At 47.9% G+C, this 20,601-nt stretch overlaps 1 protein-coding gene across 3 annotated transcripts; it reads right to left on the reverse strand.

The window, feature by feature from the left end:
- Positions 1-14,035: 14,035 nt before the first annotated feature.
- On the reverse strand, positions 14,036-19,884 carry CHCHD7 (coiled-coil-helix-coiled-coil-helix domain containing 7). 3 transcript variants are annotated; one of them, XM_082600907.1, is made up of 5 exons: positions 19,766-19,867; positions 18,733-18,827; positions 16,836-16,905; positions 15,156-15,254; positions 14,036-14,174 (listed from the first exon to the last, which is right to left on the reverse strand). In XM_082600907.1, exons 3-5 carry the CDS (start codon positions 16,887-16,889, stop codon positions 14,070-14,072), a joined length of 258 nt encoding a protein of 85 aa, XP_082457033.1. In that variant the 5' UTR covers positions 16,890-16,905; positions 18,733-18,827; positions 19,766-19,867; the 3' UTR covers positions 14,036-14,069. The 3 variants fall into 3 exon arrangements, with proteins under 3 accessions (XP_082457033.1, XP_082457032.1, XP_082457031.1); XM_082600906.1 differs by having other exon boundaries at positions 18,702-18,827; XM_082600905.1 differs by lacking the exon at positions 18,733-18,827 and having other exon boundaries at positions 19,766-19,884.
- Positions 19,885-20,601: the final 717 nt, after the last annotated feature.

Raw genomic sequence — 20,601 nt, forward strand, 5'->3', positions numbered from 1 at the left:
GGATGGGATGGAACCAAACAAGCAAGCATCATGCCTTTTGCTGGCCTTGCAGTGAGCTTTCCACAGCACCTCTTGTGTTAATCCCTAGACCCTGGCAAGGCTAGATGAGAGTGATGCTTTTGCAGTTCAACTTCCTCTGGGCAGGGACCACTCTCTGCAAAGCCTTGGGATCCAGAGAGATAGTGCACCTGCCATCACACATCGTCTTGCAACATTTTCTCGTGAAAACAGACATAACGTTTTTTATCTGGTAGAAAGCATCTTCAGTACAGAAAAGAATGTCATTCCTTGAATCTGTCAATAAAACCTCCCTAATCACCTGGAAGGTTTTTTTCTACACCTTTCCAGGTCTCTCAAGTTCTTTAGTAATCTATAATATTCCAGAGGAATGAAAGTGATTCCTCACCCATTCAGAAGTTTGAGAATTCCTAGCCCAGAAATTTGGATTTCAAAGGACATGGATCCCAGGCCCTCATATGAGAGAATCTACACCTACAATTTAATTGGTGAGAGCATTCCCAGGAAGGAGAAGTGGTAGAACTATGGGATTCAATTTCCCTGTTTTTGTAAATCAGACTGCTTGAATCTGAATCTCTATTCTTTAACTTACTGGCCGTGGGAACGTGGGCCGATCACTTCACCTCTTCAAATCTCATTTGGGTCATTTGTAAAAACAAGTTTGATGATAAACAACCAACACATTTCAGATATTACGGTTCTTATTATCATGGCTATTAATTGAGTTGTTCGGAAGGGAATGTCACATAAAATTTCGGGTTGTGGGTTCTGAAATGACATTGCCTACGTAACAATCCTGGCTCCATCCCGTGTTAATTATGAGACTATGAGAGAATGATTGAACCTCTCAAGTCACAGGTTTTTCTTCTCTGAGGATGAAGGTTGTTATGAAGAGTCAGTGAGGAGAAATTGCAACATGTCCTCCAAAGTACATAGCACAGCACCTGGTGCGTAGTAAGCATTTAAAAAATATTAGTTGTCGTTATTATTAGCGGCAATGCAGCGGCAGCAATGTCAGCAGGCAAGGTACGAACACTGCTTCCTTTGGGAGACAACTTGTAATTATTAACAGTGGAATATCTCTGGAAAGTGTTCTTGGCAGAAGTAATAGTTCCATCTTTGACTGGAGCTCATTACAAATACCCATCTTCCCTGAACAGCGCAGAGAATGTTCCGGATGAAGTGGGAGTGCACGGCATCCAGTAATGTATAGACAGGGAAACATTTTTCTCCCTCCTGAACTGTTCCATTGGACTTATTAAAAATCTTCCATGTGTTACTTTAATAGTTGGGATACTAATAAAAACAGTAAAAATTCCTGCCGATATTTATAATATAAAATTTTACACTGGTCTGACGCTCTGTGTATTTTAAGTGTTTACCTGAAGTCCAATTTATTCTCGAGAGGCACTATTACATGAGATGTGCACTGGATTTTAAGCTGAAACAGAACCAAACATACTGTATGTGAAACGCTCCTCCAGCTACTGTCTTGGGTGGAATATTATGGGCCTGGACCATCGTCGAGTATTTTTTTCATCTGTATCCTCCTCTTTAGTAGCTGCCCCTCCTGTCTTCCAAGGTGGTTATTGCGGATGAGATGAGGAAAACCTTGGACCCAATTGTAATTGGAGTTGTACAAATTTAAGTTGTTCTTATTTCAAGACGTGAGCTCACATACACTGGTTCTTGGATTCTGTTTGCACTCACTGAAAAACAACTCATTTGGGTTGGTACATTTCCTCCACCGTCGGGGCCTGAATTTGGCTCCCAGAAAGGAGGACAGGCCGTCTCAGAACTTGCTGGAAGGTATTCGGATGCACACCTATCTGCACTGGAAACAGGGAGGCCATGCTTCTGCAGCAGGAGCCTTTCCGAGACTCCTTTAAGGAATGTTACCAGGCCTTCTCAGAGCTGTGCACAAGCCAAAATATATATTGACATGATAGACCACAATGGATTTAAGTGTTTAAAGTCAAAAATACACTTTTAAAAATAAGTACTTAAGTTGGCTGCTTGAGCAATACCTGGGTGCCAAAGTGAATTTGTTTAGAATAAACCACCAAGTATACTTTTTTTTTAACATTTTTGCACGGAAGCAAGGAAAACCAAAGGGGAAAAACACAATTCCGTGGAACACTTCCTTGTTTCTACATTATGGAACAGTTGCAACTTGTAGCAGAGTTCTATCGTGAGGCCAGCAAATTCTGACAGTCTCTATAAAAATGTTTAGCTTCAAGTGAAAACTTAAGATGCTTCTATGCCCCCGGCTCTGTGCCCTTCTCTCTGTCTCACATGTGTCCCTTACACGTCCTGTAATCCCCTTCCTGACGGCCAGAAAATCTGCTGCAAAAGAATCTCCCAAACTTGGGAAAAAATTGCAAAAATGTCGGCTGCCTATTTTTCACTGATGTGTCCGTGGGCGCGCACACCCTGCTCTCTTCCTTTGGTTACAGCACACAGTTCCCATTACTCTCCCTGGTTGTCTCCATTGTTTTTTTTTTTTTTTCTTTTTTTTTTGCGGTATGCGGGCCTCTCACTGTTGCGGCCTCTCCCGTTGCGGAGCACAGGCTCCGGATGCGCAGGCCCAGCGGCCATGGCTCACGGGCCCAGCCGCTCCGCGGCATATGGGATCCTCCCAGACCGGGGCACGAACCCGTATCCCCTGCATCGGCAGGCGGACTCTCAACCACTGCGCCACCAGGGAGGCCCTCTCCATTGTTTTAATTTGGGTGGAATCTTGTGAAATATCTTGACTTGGGCAACGTCTTGTGTGGGTGGGCTCTGTAGGGTGTTCTGAATGTAGAGGTGAATTGGTCTCATTCATTCGGTTCCTTTTGGGAGACACCAGTGCCTCCAGCATACTCTAAGAAGTGCTATTTCATTCTTTTGTGAGGTTTCAGGCACCAGCTTGAAGCATCAGAGGGGAGAAACCGTGTTAACCTAGGTAGGTGGTCAGAGCATTCTTGGTCGCATCATGTCCTCAGATACGCAGACACTTGGGCCGTCACACTCAGGGCCAGGGCACAGGGTGGCCCTGGGAAGGTCTTGGAATTTGCCACAGGGTTTCTCGCTCCTCCACTTCTCTGGACCCGGTTCTTCAGTCCAAGGCTGGGAACTGGGGAGCGGGGCCCGACTCTGGCCTAAATGTACAGCAGTAGGTCAGAGGTGGTCAAATTCTCCCTCTGGCTTAGAGGCGCCCTCTGCAATTGAGACTCAGATTCATCACGTCTGCTTGCCTCTGTCAGAGGTGAAGGTCCAATAAATAGTGTTTAGCAAGGTCCCCGGCAGCTAGGACGGGGCACAGCATGTTTCCTCAAAGGGAAAGAAGTTCTTCTTCCTTCTACCTGAGATGACATTCCTCCAACCTCACATGAGAATCCTGACCATTTTCCACCAGCCTCTGACCACAGCTCCGATCTTGACCACGGGTACGCAGTGCCATGTCCTGGAGGAAAGAGAGAAACTGAGGCAGCCATGTAGGTGCTGGGAGTCACGTCAGCAGGCAGTTAACTGAGTCTCTCACTTAGGATCTTATAATCCCCTGTGGGAAGAGATTTTCTTCAAAGGCGTTTAGCGCTCTATAGATCCAAAATCAAAAGCGTTTTTGAATCCAAAACCTTCCTGCAGAGCCTTTGTTTATTTTACGTATGACAACAGCTCTCGCTCCTTGCTGCATGGGGTTTCTGAGTTCATGGCACACACTCACTGTCCCGCCTTCCCTGTTGTCCTTGGTTGCCTGGACCCTGGGAAGCTTCAACACTGCTTCTCACTGTGCATTTCCATTACCTCAATGAATGTGATTTCCAGGTTCTTTAAGTGCCTATTCCTGCTCCCCTGCTCTCCCAGGGACACTCGTAGGACCTCTTTTACCTCCATATCCTAAAACCCAGGAGACGTTCATTAGAAAAGCAAAGTCAGAAGAGCAAGAAGCAAAGTCACCCGTTGCGTGGTGGCCCCAACTGCTGCCGGAGGAATGAGCATACTCAGCACATCCACATCCTCTCCCGCTCCGACATCCATTACCCCTCACCTCTCTTCTCCTGCCTTAATAATCCCTTTGTTCACAGCGCTTATAACTTTCTAATACACTAGTTCATTTATTGTGTTTATTGCTAATTCATGATCTCTCTGTCTCTCTCTCTCTGTCACACTCTTCAGTCATATGAGTCCCATGAGGGCACATGTCTTTTCCTATCTTGTTTGGTAATGAACCTTTAGTTCCAAGGACAGTGTAGCACAGAGTAAGTACTCGATAAGTATTTGCTGAAAAACAAACAAAAAGGTTTTTGCTGTACAAATGAACGAATGCCAAAAGATAGATACTTCTCTAATGCTCAGGTCATAAAGCACACCTATAGACTGCTAAATCTTTTCCTTGCTTACTTTCCTTATCTCTACGTACAAAGCTTTGGCAAAATTTTAAACTTTGTCCATGTTTTTCTTCTGCACTCTCTACATCCTTCCATAATCCCTGTGGCCCAGAACTTTTATTTAACCTAAACAAAACCATTTCTTTCATCCAGTCTGACCCATATTGTTCAAAGAGCCCCACGTTTCAATATATAACGCGTTCTCTCTCGGTTGTTCACCCCTTCTAAGTAAATCCATCTCATCATTTGTTTTATTGTTTAGAGAAGTACTCAAAACTTCAGAGCCATAAACATTTCAGGAGGAAAGTCTCTTCAAATTAGAAGATAGTCAGACTATCTTTGTAAATATGCTACTGCCTTCTTGAAGATTACCAGTGCCAAATCATACAATCTTAGGCAGCTGGTCCTCTCCCTTAAAGATACCCAGATAGTAAAATTACTATAATTAGTTTTGCAATCACTCAGCACTAAGGAACTCTTAGTCAAGACTAGGATGCTCTTTTGAGAGCACGAGGAGGTCAACAACGTGGAAATACGTGGTATTGATCTACTATTCCCGCGAAGAAAAAATCAAAGTATAAGGTCTCTAATTTTCAAAATTTAATCTCCTTGGATAGAGATTTCATGAGGATATTTACTTTTCCTTCTCCTCAAAAGGAAGGGATACAGAATAAAATAGCTGATACTTATTGGTGCTTCCTATGGTCCAGTTACTGTGCTAAGCTTTTTTTTTTTTTTTTTTTTTTTTTTTTTTTTTTTTTTTTTTTTTTTGCGGTACGCGGGCCTCTCACCGTTGTGGCCTCTCCCGTTGCAGAGCAGAGGCCCCAGACGCGCAGGCTCAGCGGCCATGGCTCACGGGCCCAGCCGCTCCGCGGCATGTGGGATCTTCCCGGACCGGGGCATGAACCCATGTCCCCTGCATCGGCAGGTGGACTCTCAACGACTGCGCCACCAGGGAAGCCCTGTGCTAAGCTTTTTACAGACATCATCTGACTCGATGTTCACAGGAACTATACAATGTGGGCATTTTACAGCTGCAGAACTTGAGGTTTCTGCATCTAAGTAATTATCCAAAGCCCACAGCTTAGGACAGCTAGAAAGAAGTGGGGTTACAAATCGAGCCAGAACAAAGCAGAGCCCTCACCTTCAACCACCAACCGCACCCCTCCCACCCTGTCCCTGATTTCCTCTGCTTTCCACATCTTCACCCCACCCCCATCCCCAAATGATAAATAAAGGGGTTTCTAGAGACATACAGGTAACTGACCCAAACACTGCTCTAAGCCCTCTTGTGCTGGATCTCGGGGGCCACGCGGCCATGAGGGGCTGGAGCCGCACCCACCCGGGAACAGGACTCAGGAGAGTTAACCAGGCGGGGTTTGCTGCTATTCTTGGCGTTGTTTGGTCTTGTTTTCCCAAGACGTAGAGAAATATAGTCTATTGAGGTTGTGAAAGACATTCTTCAAGAGTGGGAATTACATAGAGAAGCTGTCAAGGCTCTGGAATGCTGCTCTACAAGATGACATCTGCGTTGAAAGGGAGAAGCAAGCAGGGAGACAGATGACAACTCCAGCAGCCGAGCCCATGAACCACGAATTGAAAACGCCCCAACCCCTGTCCACAAGTCCCCAGTCTCTAAGGGGCACAGGTATGTGTCAGGAAGCACCTCGGCACAACAAAATGACAAAACCCACCTTTATATCCAGGAAAAAAGTCCGCTTTGCAGATGACCCAGACCTTGGCCTTCCCTCCTTGCTCTTCACGGCAAAGAGCACGGTCATCTCAGCAACGTCACATCCCACTGTCACCTCAAGAGCAGAAGAAGCAGGTAGGGTGGACAGGGCCCCCGGCACCAAACATCTGAAAGACTTCTTAGAAGTTTAAGTAAAGAATCAGTCACACCGTCACAGACGCTGATTAATTTGTAAATTTCTTCCTAGAGTATAAATCCTCATTCACTTTTACATCCCGTGCAGAAGCCTTTTATTTGTGTCCAAGACTCGGTAAGTACTAGATGGTGAAATGAATAGTAACTGGAATACCAGGCAGAGTCAGGAGCTGCAAAGGAGATGAAAGACGCTGAGGAGGCTGGGTCCACGTGGGAGAAATGCCAGGGTCGGGAGGCTAGGTCTACAATGCTAGGTCTACAATCAGGGACATGATGGGAACCAGCCTCTAATTGCGGACGGAGCGGACTAGAGCTGCACTTAGCGCTCAGGCCCCAGGAGGTGCAGAGGGTGAAGAGCCACTTCCGGAGTGGGACTAGGGCTAGTGGGAGGTAGAGCTGACCCACCACGAGGCCAGGGCGACTCCTGAAGGGAACAGAGGCCAGCTTGGAAGAGGAGAGGCAGGAGAGGGCGTCACGCACCGGCAGGCGGGCCATCCAGCCCGCGGTCAGTTCTGTTCTCGCGAGTCGGGCCCTGAGCACCGATGCCTAGTACGTTTCTTCGGAGTGACTTGGTAAATATTTCCTGTTCTTCGAATCGGACCCCCACCCCCAAAGTGAATGTTTTCGTTCTTGGTCTTGCTTATTAGAGATTTCAGGTATACGTGAAGTGACTAGGATAGCGGTAGAGTGTGAGAAGAAAATTAGAGGAGAGACCATTCTGGGCCAAATGACATAAGAGAACTGTGAACGTGAGGGCGTGAAATAAAACAATGATCAGTTTGGCTTCTTGCAACCTCTTCTAGCAGAGATGGAGTTTGGGGGTATTCTTTAGGGAGGGATGGAGGGAGGGGGTCAATTAAGAAGACTGTAGTGGTTGATATTATGGTTTCCAGAGGAGACCAAAATCAGCCAGCCTTTTGCTGATGACACATAAATCCACTATCTATCTTTATCAGTGCATTTCAAGTATTAATAATATTACTATTAATAACATCTACTTGCACAACACACGTGAAGTCTGCTTTGGGTTTCACAACTACCTACAGGACAGTTAGGGCACATTCACAGTACGAAAGGCTCTAGAAGGGTAAGCGATTGGCTCAGGACTGTGCGGCCAGTAAGGGACGGAGCCCACACTCACACCTGGACACTGTGGCTGCAAATGCAATGCCGTTTGCACATCCTGCTGTGTCTCGCTTCTGGGTATTAAGCGAGGTGTTTGGTTTAAGACCCTGGCGTTGGAAGCTTTATCTGCAGTGTGAACGATCTTCACCCTTGGTGCTCGCTTCACTGGGCAGCTCACTCTCTCCTCCCCCATCTCAAGGCCCTACACTTGCCCCTTCCTCATCCTGCCCACCCTGAAGACGGGCCGGGGCACAGTCCTGACTCTCTTCCTTCTCCGGGAGGACGGTCGGAACTGGTGGAGGAATCCGGGTCGGTACGAAGCCGACATATCTGTGGTCTCTAAACGCAGTGATGAGATAAAGAGAGAACCTGAGCGCACAACCCCACCGTCTCGGGCTTCAAGTGTAGACACGACCAACGACAGAGGCGGCTCCTGATGCAGATGCCTGTCCACAAAAGCTATTCCTGTGTTCACAACTCAAAGTACAACCGGTTCACCTCTTTCAGTCTCCTTTTCAGAATAAAGCATTTCACACTTAGGAGACATTTCTCTTACTCTGCTTCTGCAAAGTAAAAACGAGGGACTTCCCTGGTGGCACAGTGGTTGAGAGTACGCCTGCTGATGCAGGGGACACGGGTTCGTGCCCCGGTCTGGGAAGATCCCACATGCCGCGGAGCGGCTGGGCCCGTGAGCCATGGCCGCTGAGCCTGCGCGTCCGGAGCCTGTGCTCCGCAACGGGAGATGCCACAACAGTGAGAGGCCCAGCAAAAAAAAAAAACCAAAAAAACAAAAACAAAAGGTGAAAACTTAAAAGCCCATCCGAGTGACTTTGTCTGGTTCTACCTCGTCTGACCATATGAACTCACGAAGTGAGAACCACCACAGTGGGGCGGGGGTGAGGGGGGCGTGATGGGCCCAGACCGGGGCGGCAGGGAGGCTGCAGAGGGGGCCGGGGGCTGAAGGCCCTTTGAGACCCGACTGCGGCCCCAGGAGGCCTGCGCGCTCGGCGGGGAGGACCGGGCCGCCCAGGGGCAGCAATGGTGCAGGGAAGACGCCGTGCCTGGAAGGAGTGTTGGGTACCTTCCCGTCTGCCTCCCTCTCTGAAGTCTAAGGTCCTTGAGGACAGAGCCTGGGCCTCGTGTGTCCAAAAACACACCCTCCGCAGCTTGCTCAAGGCTGCACCCTTTACGTATGTCGCCAGATCTAGAGGACCTTGGAAACCAGGGGAAGGAGTGTGGATGTCTGTCCTGAAGTAATGGCAGGTCTTGGGAAGCTTAAGCAGGGGGCTTGCTGGGGTTGCATTAAGGGAGGTTCTCCGGGCTGCGGTCCCGAGAAGGACCTGAGCAGGGCGAGGATTCCCGAGGGAAACAGTGTAGACGGTCATCGCGATAACCTGTCTCAGCGCCTCCAGAGCTACCCTTCTAAACACACACGGGACTTGACCTTCTCCATCTCAGAACGCTGCAGAGCGTTTCTTTCTGTACAGAGGCAAGTTTAAATCCCCGGAGCAGCATTCGGGGCCACACGCGTGAGCCCAGCCCACCTGTCCAGAGCCCCTGCCGCATCCCTTCACCTACTCTGCTCTCGTCAGTGAAGAGGACGTGCCCCTTCGTGTCTGCCGAGGCCACTCACCCTCTGGGAAGCTTGCTCTGGCGGCTCCCGGGGGCATCCTGAAGTCCCCTGCGGCCGGCGGTGCCTGGTTCCTGCCGCGCGGCTACCCCAGCGCTTCGCACGCCGCGGGCACCTGGCGAAGGTCTGCTGAGCAGAAGTGGACTGCGAATGCAGTGCTTGTACTGGGACTCGTTTGATACGTATTGACCACCAGAAACCACAGGCAAACAGACGGATCTACTCAATAGCCTCAAAATGTAGAACACTGCTCAGAGACGAAAACACAGTCAAAAGCAAACTGGGAGAAACATACGGAATACATCTGACAAAGAGGTGACTCCCCTATTGTACCAAGAGGTCCCCAAATTGCTCACACCAACAACCTAAAACAAAATGAGCAAAGGAAATAAATACACCCGTTCCATTTTTCACTCATCAATTTACAAGGATGAAAGTTTTAAAGTGCCCAGTGGGACTGAGGGCGTGAGGAACGAAGACGCTCAGGCTTTGCTTCTGGGAGTGGGAGTGCGCTTCCTGTGGGAGGGGGTTTAGCAACATCTACACGATGCAAACTACTGAAACCTTCCACTCCTACACACGTAGCGTACACATAAAAACGGAACAAGCAAAGAACCACAGCTGTCACCTCGCTCCTAAGAGGGGGCCCCTCAGTGGGAGACTGGTTGCAGGACTGCGTACCTGCACAACGGAAGAACTAGAGTAAATCTGTAACCACGCATGGGGAATTGTTCCAAACTATATTGCTAAGCGAGAAAAGCAGAGGGCCTCCGCTCGTGTACTGGGATGTGACTTTTGTGCAAAACAAATAAATATACAGACATGCTTGTACATACATATAAAACCGTGAAAACCCTTGACGTTGTCTGCTCCTGGGCAGATTTATTTACACTGTAAACCCGTTGGCATTGTTTGAACCTGCGTGTTTTTTCTTTCTTTTTTTTAATAAATAAATTTGTTTATTTTTGGCTGCGTTGGGTCTTCGTTGCTGCGCGCGGGCTTTCTCTAGTTGTGGCGAGCGGGGGCTACTCTTGGTTGCGGGGCGCAGGCTTCTCATTGTGGTGGCTTCTCTTGTTGCAGAGAGCAAGGGCTCTAGGCTGCAGGCTCAGTAGTTGTAGCATGCGGGCTCAGCAGTTGTGGTTCGCTGGCTCTAGAGCACAGGCTCAGTAGTTGTGGCTCACAGGCTCTAGAGCACAGGCTCAGTAGTTGCGGCACACGGGCTTAGTTGCTCCGCAGCACGTGGGATCTTCCCGGACCAGGGCTCAAACCTGTGTCCCCTGCACTGGCAGGAGGACTCCTAACCACTGCTCCCCCAGGGAAGCCCTGAACCTGCAAGTTTTTCAATGTGTTCAATTTTAAAAGCCTCCCTCCCCAAACACATACACAGCTGTTGATCCTTTATTACGTACTAGACGCTTGCCAGACATTATGGGCAGAACCACAAATGACATCGCTGCGTCCTCCGGGAGCTTTCAGATAGATACAGTGATTCTCCAAAGGACTGGTTTTGCATATCACACACACGTGGAACCTGCGATGAGACGCTTCCTACCAGCGTGAGACGCACGGGAACGCAGTAGAATACCTTCGACGCATCTTGTTAGTCGACAGTTGCTTCCAAAGGCCTGCCTGAGTCCCAGAGTTCTCAAGGCACCTACTCGCGTCCTGACACAATTAATTTATTAGCGTCACCTCTCCCAAAGTAGAATCGTAGAAAGAGACATAAAAGAGGCAAATTTAACAGTGACGACGAGGGAAACCCCTGGGACTCTGTCCCTGCAAGTGGTGCAACCAGGTCCCTAGCAACCAGGTTACAGGAACAGTGTCCTGAAGTCAGCAGGGTGTGTGCAAAGGTGTAAGCAAGAAGTCAGGAAATTACTGAAGACGAGTTAGAACTGAACAGTGTCGCCTGGGTAGAGCCACGTTATGCTCACATATGTTCAGAGTTTGCCGATCAGAAGTCCCCAGTTAGTCTGTCTTCAAAAGTACTTCACAGAAAACACACCTATAGATACCAGTCATCAAGGAGCTGCACCATCACTACAAAACTGCAGTCATCAGGACAGTGCACTATTGGCATAAAGATCAACACGGGGGGCGGGGGCTTCCCTGGTGGCGCAGTGGTTGAGGGTCCGCCTGCCGATGCAGGGGACGCGGGTTCGTGCCCCGGTCCGGGAAGATCCCACATGCCGCGGAGCGGCGGGACAGTGAGCCATGGCTGCTGAGCCTGCGCGTCTGGAGCCTGTGCTCCGCAGCGGGAGAGGCCACAACAGTGAGAGGCCCGAGTATGGCAAAAAAAAAAAAAAAAAAAAAGATCAACACAGGCATCAGTGGGACAGAACTGAGGTTCAGAAACACTTTCACAAACACAATCAGCTGCTGTGCCACAAAGGTGCCAAGACAATTCAGGAGAAACCACAGGATTTTCAACAGAAGAGGCAGGGACGACAGGCAGGACAGCCACGTGTGCAACAGAACGGAGTTGGACCCCTACCTCACACCACATTCAAAAATTAACTCAAAATGGATCAAAAACCTAAATGTAAAAGCTAAAACCATAAAACTCTTAGAAAAAACATAGATGTGAACCCTTGGACCTTTTCTTAGATATGTCACCGAAAGCTACAACAAAAAATAAATCGGACTTCATCAAAATTAAAAGCTTTTATGTTTCAAAGGACACCACGAGGTGAAAATACAACCCACACAGAATGGGAGATAAAATTCACAAACCATGTATCTTATAAGGGACTTTATCTAGTGTGTAAGGAACTCTGACAACTCAGTAATAAAGATACACAACCTAATTTAAACATGAGCAAAGGACCCGGAAGCACATTTCTCCAAAGAAGATATACTAGTGGCCAATACGCAAGTGAAGATGCTCGGCATGATTAGGCATCAGGGAAATGCAAATCAAAACCACAGCGACATACCAGCTCACGTCCACCAGAATGGCTGTAATCAAAGGCAGAGAATAAGGGTTAATGACGATGTGGAGAAACTGGAACTCTGAAACATTGCAAAATGGTGCTGCCACGTTGGAAAACAGTTTGCTGGTTCCTCAAGAGGCTAAACACAGTTACCATATGACCCAGCAATTCAACTGCTAGGTATACATCCAGAAAGAAATTAACGTCCACGCAAAACCTCGTACACAGAAGTTCAAGAAGCAACATGACTCATAAAATAGCCAATAGTGCAAACAACCCAAACACCAATCAACTGAGAAGTGTATAAATAAAATGTGGTACGTCCATACGATCGAAGGTTACTCAGCAGTGAAAGGGATTGAATTACTGGTACACGCAACAGGAATGAACCTTGAAAACATGAGGCTAAGTGAAAGAAGCCAGCCACCAAAGATCACACGTTGTATGATTCTGTTTCTGGAAATGTCCAGAATAAGTAATTCTAGAGACAGAAGGTACGATGGTAGTTGCCTACATGCTGGGGAAGTGGAGGAAGGGTGGTGTTAGAAGGAAATGAACTGTGTGCTAACAGGTACAAGCTTGCTTTCTGGGGAGATGCCTCCTAAATCCGCTGTGGGGACAGCTGCACAACTTTGTCAGTACACTAAAAACCATTGCATTGTACACCTTAAATAGATGGCTTATATGGTTTACAAACTGCATCTCAATGAACCTGTTAAAAAAAAAAAAAAAAAAAGAGCTAGGCCAGGACAAATAGCTACGGGATGAATGCTGCTGTTGGTATGTACCTTTAAAAGGGTGACATTAAAATTCCAAACCCTTGAACAAGCTTAAAAGTACTGAAATGCTTCTTACACAGTATGTATTAGTTTCTTGTCAGATCCTATTTTAATCCATCATTTTAGAGCAATCAGTACAAATCAAAGAATTTCTGAAAGAATCCATCTTTTATTCAAATAGAATCACATTTGGAAATCAAGATCATATGGTTTAAAACTATCTGACCTGGGTTTTGGAGTCAGACCAACGAGATGGATAGTCTGTTGTCAGCATCTGTTAAAATACTACTCTTGCTCCAGGACCAGATGAAAAAAAGGGACACAATCTATTTGTGTTCACTGACTTTATAAGTACATTAAATTTTATCAAAAAATATATCTTTTACAATTCTGTAAATGAAACAAACTGGATTTTAAAAGGCGGTGAGTTTGAGAGCTGCTATACAATCCACCCCGGTCACTACACTGAACGTTCCTGCTTTCATATCATAAAAAGGAGCTGAGCTCCAGCCTCATCCTGTGTTGCAAAAATCACCTGATGAGCCCCAAATCCTCCTTGTCCACCTCATCCTGCAAGTAGAAATCCTACTTCTGAAAGTATCACCTTTTCTTTCCATTATTGTGGTTCAAGGATACTACGCCTTCACAAGGTTGTCCAGTATTCACAGATTTGAGTTACAGAATCCTTTGGCTAAGCGTTTCGTTAAAGAAAGAAAATGAAGAAAGCCAGTTCTTTTCCATGCCACTTATGCCAACCTTGCCTTTCCCCTGCTCCCCTAACCTTTTTAAACTGAGGTACGTGAGCGAAGTCAGGGCAGGGATCTTACTAACGCGCTGGGATTAGACGCCCACCACGCACCCACCCTGGACTTACCTTCCCGTCTTCTCCCCACCACTCAGTCCCCCACCTCACCCTCCAGGGGGAACCGTCTATACACTGCTCTCCAGATGTGGCTCCAGCTTTCCTTCCATCATGTCGTCACTCACATCACAAGGACTGCTTCCCTTTCACCCCCATTAAGTCCTTTCTCGTTCACAACTTACTTCTCTTTCGAAACCCAGCGGAAAAGCTCAACTCTTCATGGAGTCTTTCCTGACGCTCCCCTGCCTTCAGGAAGTCTTGTAAACTTGGTGACACGGCACAGCCAGAGTGGCCTGCTCTCGGTATGGCACTGAGAGCAGACACAGAGGACACAGGGCTTCCCCTGGTGCAACCTGAGATCTGTCTGGGTAAGGCCTGGAAGGTCTTCAGAAGTTACCGTCACCACTTATTAAACATATTCATCTGCTTCTGAGTTAAATAAACCACTTTAATGCAAACACTCAATAGGGCATCTTGCCCATTGCTCCCAAGATTATGTCTCTCTCTGCTGCTGTAGGCATAGACGGCTTCACTCCATCCCGTCTTCTCTGGATCATGATAGAATTCTGTGTGTATGTACAAAAAAGAAGAAACCAAAATCAGTAAAGTACTAAATGCTAATCAATTGCCAGAAACCTGCTGTTGTGGTCTTCAGAAAGGAAACGTAAAAAACCGAGTTTAAAACAACAAAAAAGGGCCTCCCTGGTGGCGCAGTGGTTGAGAGTCCGCCTGCCGATGCAGGGGATACGGGTTCGTGCCCCGGTCTGGGAGGATCCCATATGCCACGGAGCGGCTGGGCCCGTGAGCCATGGCCGCTGGGCCTGCGCATCCGGAGCCTGTGCTCCGCAACGGGAGAGGCCACAACAGTGAGAGGCCCGCATACCGCAAAAAGTAAAAAAAAATAAAAATAAAAAAAATAAAACAACAAAAAAAAGAATGAATTCTAGGACTCCAGATACTGTTTTCAGACAATTATCAATTAAACAGAAGTGATTATTCCCACAGGAGTATGTTAACTGAAACTGGGGTGGGGACATACTTTGTAAGTTCAGGTCCATCGAGAGGAGCTACGGAATAACTGCCAAATGAAACCAACAGGTAAGCTAGCAGAGGGACAGGAAGTAGCTGGATCCAGTGCTCAGAGAAACAAATTATACGGCAACGTCCGCCAAAAATGGGACCATGGGCGATGGCGGGAAAGGAGGCAGAGAAAAGGAAGCCTGATGCCTGTTGTGACGGGGCGAGCCACCTATTCCGCTCACCTCCAGAAAACTCCAATGGTAACCAGGCTATCACTTTAGGGCCGCAGGCCCTATGCATGTAGGAAGACCCACCTCTATTAGAGCCATGTCCTTACACGCAGGCGGCGGGTGAGGCAGCTAACGAGAGCGCCCAAGGATCCTTTAGGGCACACGGAGGATAAAGTCAAAAAGGTAAGTTTCCGACAGCCATCACTAAGGAAGGATTGTGGGTGCTAACAGACTTCAGGCTTCAGTTCCAAGCCGAAGAGATGAGTTTTAACATAAAGGTAACCAAACTAGGCTTACCCAGAACTTCCGGCAGTTCTTGTACTTCAAGAAGTGAGTGGAACACCTTTCTCTGTCATAGTTATTTTCATCCATACATCTGGTAGAAGCATCAGATTCCTTAAATATGTAAGATAGGTATCATTTAAGAAGTGGAATGGCATCTTAAAAAAACCAAACTTCTGAAGCTGCTTCCCCCCAGAGCAGGTAATGTGAAATAGTTCCTTTTTGTTCATTTGAACGAACAGATAATGAACAGAATTATCTTTCCAACTATCCCAGCATTCGTTCTGCTCAAAGCAGACATCTTCCTTTTCACAGTGGCGTCAGTTTTCTGAATATCTGATCACAGGAATTTGAGTCGAAGCACTGACTGCGATCACTTAACCCAGTAACCGTTCAATGAAGAGGCCGAGACAAGGTGAAAGGTGCTCAAGATCACGATGCAAGGAGTTCCCTGGCGGCCCAGTGGTTAGGACTCGGTGCTTTTGCTGACGGGGCCTGGGTTCAATCTCTGGTCTCGAAACTAAGATTCCACAAGCCACGCGAGGCGGGCTGGAGCGGGGAGGGAATCACTGCTGTACATGGAAGCAAAACTCAGTCTCCCGACCTGGAGGGCAGCTCTCCGCCCCTCCAAGTTCTCGCTTGGACTTGAATGTTTGAGTTAAGGTGGTTTCGAGAACCTAAGTAAGTTGCTAATGACTGGTCTGCATCAAGGTAACTTAACGACATTCATCTCAACGTATGTCCGGCTATCATTTGCTCCATTACGCAAGTAAATACACAATTATGTAAGCAATTTTAATAGGTTATCATTAATATCACTTCAAAACCACAATGAGCAACACAGGGCTAAGAGTTCAAGGAGGGTAGCTGCCATTTGGGAGTTAAATTTCAGCTGTCTGAACTGGAAGTAGATTGGAGAACAAACTTCAAAGTGAAAGGCATGATTCTGAGACTCCAGCTAAAGGAAAGCTTTAAATAAAGGGGAAGGTAACTTGCTTCACAGATCTAAGAAACATGGTCTAGCTAAAGAGACTTGGTAAAGCTGTTAAACAGATTTCATATGTATAGCGAAGCTAATTTTCTAAGCCAAATATTTAATGAATGTGTATATTTGGAAAATGCATATAGGATCGGGAATATAATTTTCATAGCACCAGTCCAATGACTGCATTATTCAAGGGTGACAATGCCACAAGTAAGAACCGCTAATCTTACCAAATAAATGCCAATAAAACCTTACCATTACAACAAAATGTTTTGTTTACATGATACCTTTGTGGAAACCTTCAGGCTTTAAATAGCCTAATTCAGTTATCAGCCCTTATCCTCAGCCAGGCCGTCTCAGGGACATGATGAAATCACTGCTATCAAAACATAAATTTCAGTGACCGTTTAAAAATACCTACTTTCCATCTTTGCATGTTTGGACTCAAGAATTTCCTCAGTGTTACACATGCTTGTCTAGTATAACAGTGATGTTACACAAATTAGGGAAACTTAAGAGAGATGAATCCTTGTTAGCTATATTATGAACATCTAAAAATGCTCTAGTGAAATAAGGATACACAGGCCAGGAATATTTCTTGTACAGAAATAACTTTATTTAAGAACTGCAGAAAACTGACGCCCACAAAATCAGAAGAAGCCCGTTTTTCCAACTTAATACTCGCGACAATTAAAAGCGAACTGGCTTACCAACAAGCAAGGATTTATGTCAGGATCTCTCAGCCTTCCAGTTACCACGGACATCCTAACTGTCTTCTTCCTGCAGGCAGATGTTGGGGAAGCGTTACACAGTGGATGACAATATAAGCCAGTAAATCTCATCAGCTCCGCAAGTACTTGAAAAGTTAATTTTGACATAATGATTATCCAGTGAGGAACTCATATAACCTCTGTATTTTCAGAGTAAAGACTTGGATGTGATTCTCCTTTGCACTGACGTGTGCCTCAGCACAAAGGCCTTATTTAAATTACTGAAGTGCATCTACTGAAATTTGATTACAATGTCCAGAAAGAAAGATAATTCAGCTAAAATTTGGTTTTAGTTTACTCCTATCTCTAAAGGTTAAGCAATTAAATGTATTAACGAAACCTAAGAATACCACATGCACTCTATTACTTCCTTATTATACATGGATTAGCACACAAAATAAGGGTGGAAATATTTAGTACAACCCAACTTTAGCAAAAACATTTGTTAACTAAAGTACGTGAATGTCTACTCCACGGCCGGCCCTCGGGTGGCCAATATACCAAAAACAAAAACAAAACAAAGTTATTGGTTAGTCGACATTCTGAAAAGTTAAAAAAAGAAAATCTGAAACTTAACTTCCAGGGGCATCTTCTATTTAACTGATACTTCCCAGGGTTGAAGGAAGTCAGGGGATGCTACTGTGGAGCATTCATCTTCCAACTGAAGCCGTATATACAGATACAGCTCTGAAGAAGCCTTTATCCGTTAAAGGTGATCACAGTTTTCTAAGAGCCCATTAGTGATTCCAAGTCAAGTCATATACTCATATAACAAGTATGTCGACTCTATCCCAGGACAACTACTCTCTATAATGAAGTTAATTGAAATTGGTATACTACTATCTTCAAAGACATGCCATAGAAATGAACTAAAAGGGAAAACTAAAAAAAATAATCAACTAACTGTTAATTACTAAAAAGTAATTTTTTGTTTATTTCAACGTATTGGCATACTATCGATTAAGCCACCCACAAATACTTTTAAATGCTCTGCACTAAGTTTAAGGAACTTACTGCTGAATGGTGTTCTAGCTTAACTGTCTTTTACCTAAAGATCAAAGGAGAAGCCAGCAAATAATGCCGTATGACTTACCCAAAACACCACTGAATAAAAACTGCATCAGAATAACCAGACAGAGCTCAGAATTTTTGTACAAAATGGTTTCTACTTTCCTTGCCCAAGATGGGACCATCACAAAATATCAGTCATGTTAAAAGAAATGAAGTACATGCAGGAAAAACAATCAAACCCCACAAGCTCCTGAAAAGTGAAGGTATTCTGAATCTTGAGTCAACTAGTTCCATTTCTCTATTAAGAGAAAGATCAGGATGTCCAGGCTAAAGGAGATAACCTTTGCAAAGAAGGATGGAAAAAAGTCTAATCATTCGGGGGTCTTTTCGGTACCCACTAAATAACCCTTCTATTTTATGATCTTCACTGACCAATACGTGAGTATACCTAGCTAGCAGAAACATCTTAGCAAAAAGGAAATTCAAGATGCTGTTCAACTATATGTAGAAGCTTCTTCCTCCCCTGAATATAATTCCTTTGCAGGCTTCACTTCTTCTTATGAGAGGTGAGGGCACTAAGTAAATGCACAGCCATCCTCTCTACATCTGTCCTAGGCTGTGAGAGCAAAGAACTCTGCTTAGCTGTTCATATGCCTTGGATATAATCTCAACAACGATCAGACGCAGACAGAACTCAGGTTGCCTGCCTTCTGTGAAAGTGTCCTGCTTCGCATTTTATCATTGTCCTGGGTCAGGAATTCTCTACAAATAACACCGAGGTAACATCACATATACCGAATCAGGTCTGCTGTAGGAGTTTATCCACCTTTCATTTCCTTTCCCTTCCGGATTCTAAAGACAAGTCAATCTAAGTTTGGATTTCCGACTGTCACCTTCTTTGCATGAATCCTCGTGTATCAACTGGAAATGAAGAGGAAATGTCAGTTTACAGTGAGGAGCGGGGCTGAAGTCAAGATCGAGTGTTCCGCCAGCGAGGCCTTATCTACTTAGTTTCTGAAGGTACCAAACAAACGTGACGAAGCTCTACTTGCAGGGGACAGTCAGAAAGAAACCAACGATTTGAGAGAGGGGCCGCAAAAGCACAGCACGTTTGAGGAATAGCTCTAAAATCTTTTCCAAAGGGCAAGCTGCTTTAAAAAGTATTTCTTGATTTCCTACCCAGTGGTTCAGGTCGCCACTCCGAGCAGCTCTGCAAGGGAAGGGGGAGGCGAACGCTGCTGACCCGTCCAGCCCACCCCTCCCGTGCTGGTCCTTGCCTAGGCAGGGGCTGCGGCCCTCCCAAACCGCAGGGCAACCGTCGGGAAGCTGAAACACGTCCTGCGAGGCCCTCAAGCCTTTAACCCACGGCTGGGTGCAGGCAGGCAGGGTCAGGAAGTCGCAGGGGCCCTGCGGAGGGGGCGGGGAAGGCGTCCGGAGACCCTGGAGCCAGGCGAGCCCCAGGCCCCGCTACCTCCAACGAGCTGCCCGGCCCCCTGACGGCGGGCGCAGGTGAACCCACCTTGCCCCGACCTTCACCTTCGACGGCGCTCAGAAGGGCAGGGGGAGAGGAAAACGCAGGGAACTGGGGGCAGGGCTAGGCCTTTACGCTCCAAAGGCTGGGAAGAAGGGCGAAGGAAGGGCCGGGGGTGCCCAGGCAGGGGGCAACTTCCTCGTCCCCGGCCCGAGGAGACCCGTGTTGCGGGGAGGATGTGACGGGAAGGGGCCCGCGCCCAGGCGAGGCCTAGTGGAAGCGGCGTCACGCCGGAGAAGCGGATGCGGGCCCCGCGGCGGCCCAGGCGCGCCAGTCTCTTCCCGCAGCCCGGTAGCCGCCGCAGAGGGAAGGGCGGGGAACTACTCACCTCGGGCCGCCGCTTCACCAGCGCCCAGGCCGTCTCCAGCTCCAAACACGTCAATGGCTCACGCAGCGGGACCTTAAGTAGCGCGCATCCCAACGTGCTGCCCCCGCTCCCCGGCGGCCGCCGACCCAATCGGGGCGCGCCGCCGCCTGACTGACAGCCGAGCGGGGCCTGGCGCGGCGGGGGCGGGCGGGCCTCGCCCCGCCCCCGGCCGGCGGGAGGAGGGCCGAGGCGGGAGGAGTGGGCGGGGCGGCGCGCGCGGCCCCGCCCCCCGCGTCCCCCCCCGAGCCGCGGCCCGCCCCTTAACACTTCGGCTTGACGGGCGGCGTGGAGGGCCAATCGGCGGGCCCAGCTGCGGCGGCGGCGGCGTCCAGTGGTCGACCCCGGGGCGGAGCGTGCGGGGGGGGGCGGGCGCAGCGGCGGGCGGGGGCAGGGGGCGGGCCGGCGGGAGGCGGGGGCGGCGGCCGAGCGGGCCGGGGGAGGCAGCGGTGGGCGCGACGTCGGCGGCGGCGGCGGCGGCGGCGGCAGCTGCAAGTTGGGCTGCAGGGGCAGCGCATACACTACAATGGCTGCTGGAAAGAGGCGTAAGGAAACAATTTCCAGGCCCGCCGCGTCCAGCCCGAAATATGAGAAAAAAATTATTAGAAATTCCGCGGGCGGTGTAAAGGCGGCGGACGGGCCGGAGGGAGGATGTTAAAGCCCCGCGGTGAGTTCTCCCGGGGTCCGGGGCGGCGGAGAGGCGTTTAGCGGGAGAAATATCAGGGTTATTTAAATTATGGGACTCGCCGAGGGGGCAGAGGAGCCGCGGCGGCGGCAGGAGGAGGAAAAGTTTGTGCTAC

Source organism: Mesoplodon mirus (assembly GCF_964341445.2).
Source record: "Mesoplodon mirus genome assembly, chromosome: 16".
In the NCBI taxonomy this organism is placed as follows: Eukaryota; Metazoa; Chordata; class Mammalia; order Artiodactyla; family Ziphiidae; genus Mesoplodon; species Mesoplodon mirus.

Coding starts and splice junctions, on each gene's coding strand:
- CHCHD7 (XM_082600905.1), bottom strand. CDS start 16,889: ATGTCCGTGGTAACTGGAAGGCTGAGAGATCCTGACATAAATCCTTGC. Junction 15,255..16,835: donor ACATAAATCCTTGCTTGTTG/GTAAGCCAGTTC, acceptor TACATATTTAAG/GAATCTGATGCTTCTACCAG. Junction 14,175..15,155: donor AGAACTGCCGGAAGTTCTGG/GTAAGCCTAGTT, acceptor ACATACACACAG/AATTCTATCATGATCCAGAG.